Below are 2,109 nucleotides of genomic sequence, written 5' to 3'. Positions count from 1 at the left end.
GCCAACTGAACTCACAAGAGACTATTATATAAACCAGACTATACAAGTATTCATTCTTAGAGGCTGTGGAAGGTGTGGGTAGGGTGGGAGTTCCTTTTAGTGACTTCAGTCCTCATAAAGTTGACACCAGAAGATCCAGAAACATAAATTGATCACCAAAATGTTGCTGGTGATCATGTTGTCAAGTAGAGTGACTGGTGATGAAGGATCCTTGACGGTGACCTGAGAAACCACCACTGTCCTGTGGTGCCACCTGCCTGGTGAGAGGGAAGTTCCTTTCCCAGAGCCTCCACAGATAGTGCTGGATAAGTACTGAGAACTTTCTTCTTCTTTGTGAGATTTCCTGCCATTTTAGTTGGCCATCTGCTTTCTGTTTATTGACTCTATCTCCATGCAGAGTACAATGTCATTGATTAGCTTGGGCTTATTAATTAGTAAAACGTCAGGGCCTTGTCTTTCAGAACACACCCAGGCCACCTTATTTTACTCCCTGGGCTGGTGAGTCCTACAGCAGTGATGCATGCATTTGCCCATTTTTCTCTCCAAGCAGTGAGTGCAACCTCCCTTATTTCCAAGTTCCGGGAGGGCTGCTTCTTGTCACCTCCATGGGTCATCAGTACCCCAGCTCACACTGCGCTCTTCCACATCGGGAGGGTCTCCTCTTCCACACCCCTCTAGATGTTTGTTTTCCATTAGAACCCTCTGTTAGGGTAAGGAGGAGGGGGCAACGGGTCTATTGCATCTTTGTCCAAACTCTGGTAAGAACAGGCTGAACTCCAACTTTCCCAGATTTTGNTTGTAGTTGTCTCCTCTGTACCTCTGTTTTCTCATTGTATCATGGCATAAAAATAGTGTGGCTTCCTCAGAGAGGGTTTGTTGTAAGAACTTAATAAAATAATGTATGGAATGTTAGCCCAATGCCTGGCATGGTAAGTACCCAATATGTGTTAGTTAATAATGATAACGTAAATGTCCATCTGCCTTTCCCAGATGACTGTAGTGATGGACATCCCTGAGGCATAAGAATAAACTAAATGACATTTCAGGATCCTTTCCAGGCTCTCAGTCGAAATGGCCTTAGAGAGAGTGGGGATTACCACAAGCACTTACTACTTGACTGGCTGACTGCCAAATTGCCCCTGGTTTACATGGACAAGGATCTGATGGTGAGGCCCAGGGTGACCGCGATATTCATTGCCATATGGAATTTATCACTGACTCGTATCTGCTTTTTTTCAAGGTCAATTTCTTCATCTTCTTGAAAATTCTCAAGCTTCTCATTTCTAAGCTCAAAGCCCATCAAATGTGCTTCAGAGATTACAAATACAGGTGAGTGGCCTGAGGTCAGTACAAGATTGTTTTGACCCTTTCTGGCTGTTCTGGCTAATATCCAGGGAAGGGGGATTGAGTTGCGTTAGTATGTTTATCTCTTAAGACAAGGGTATCAGGGAGAGTCCTTTTGAAGGAGGGGTCATAGGATCATATAAGGCTTTCGCCAATGGTGAGGACCTTCCAGCCCCATGAAAATAAAGTGGTGAGTAGTCAAGGGCGCATGCATTCCCCCAGCAGGAAACTAAAATGCTCTTAAGAATGAGTGGTTTCGGGGCCGGCCTAGTGGCTCAGTTGGTTAAGAACTTGCGCAAGAGTGCGAGCTCTGAGCAACAGCGGTTCAACTCCCAGCCTGAGCTGAGTAGCCGCTGAGCTGCCAACAGGTGGCAGGATGGCTCAGCTAAAATAAAAAAACCAAAAAAACAAAAACAACAACAACAAAAAAAGAATGAGTGGTTTACAGGGAAAGGAAAGAGGCATATTAGGGAAGTTAGATAGTTGCCTTCCTTTGGGAGGAGTTTGAGATAACAGAATAAAAGACATATTCATAACTCAGAAGAGAATATTGGGGTATTTTTGAGACCTTAAGAAGTGAGACCACAAACTTTTGGAGTCCAAGGAAATACATTCTTCACACCTTCACCCTTTCTTTGTGACTTGCCTTTGCTGTGTCCACCTTGCTGTCCAATGACCATGATCCCCATTTATACTGTCAGATTATAAGTCTTTATGGAGACCTGCCATGCTGTAAATACAAATGAATGAATGAACAGATGAATG

The 2,109-nt window shown here is 44.1% G+C and overlaps 1 protein-coding gene across 1 annotated transcript in view; it reads left to right on the top strand.

The window, feature by feature from the left end:
- GLP2R (glucagon like peptide 2 receptor) overlaps positions 1-2,109 on the top strand; it is a 102,027-nt gene that overhangs the window by 66,047 nt on the left and 33,871 nt on the right. Inside the window, 1 exon segment of the mRNA XM_019654420.1 lies at positions 1,241-1,329. Coding sequence (XP_019509965.1) covers positions 1,241-1,329 — 89 coding nt within the window.

Source organism: Hipposideros armiger, unplaced genomic scaffold (assembly GCF_001890085.2).
Source record: "Hipposideros armiger isolate ML-2016 unplaced genomic scaffold, ASM189008v1 scaffold_222, whole genome shotgun sequence".
NCBI lineage: Eukaryota > Metazoa > Chordata > Mammalia > Chiroptera > Hipposideridae > Hipposideros > Hipposideros armiger.
The sequence above is the reverse complement of the archived record's forward strand: the minus strand, read 5'-3'. Positions and strand labels throughout refer to the sequence as shown.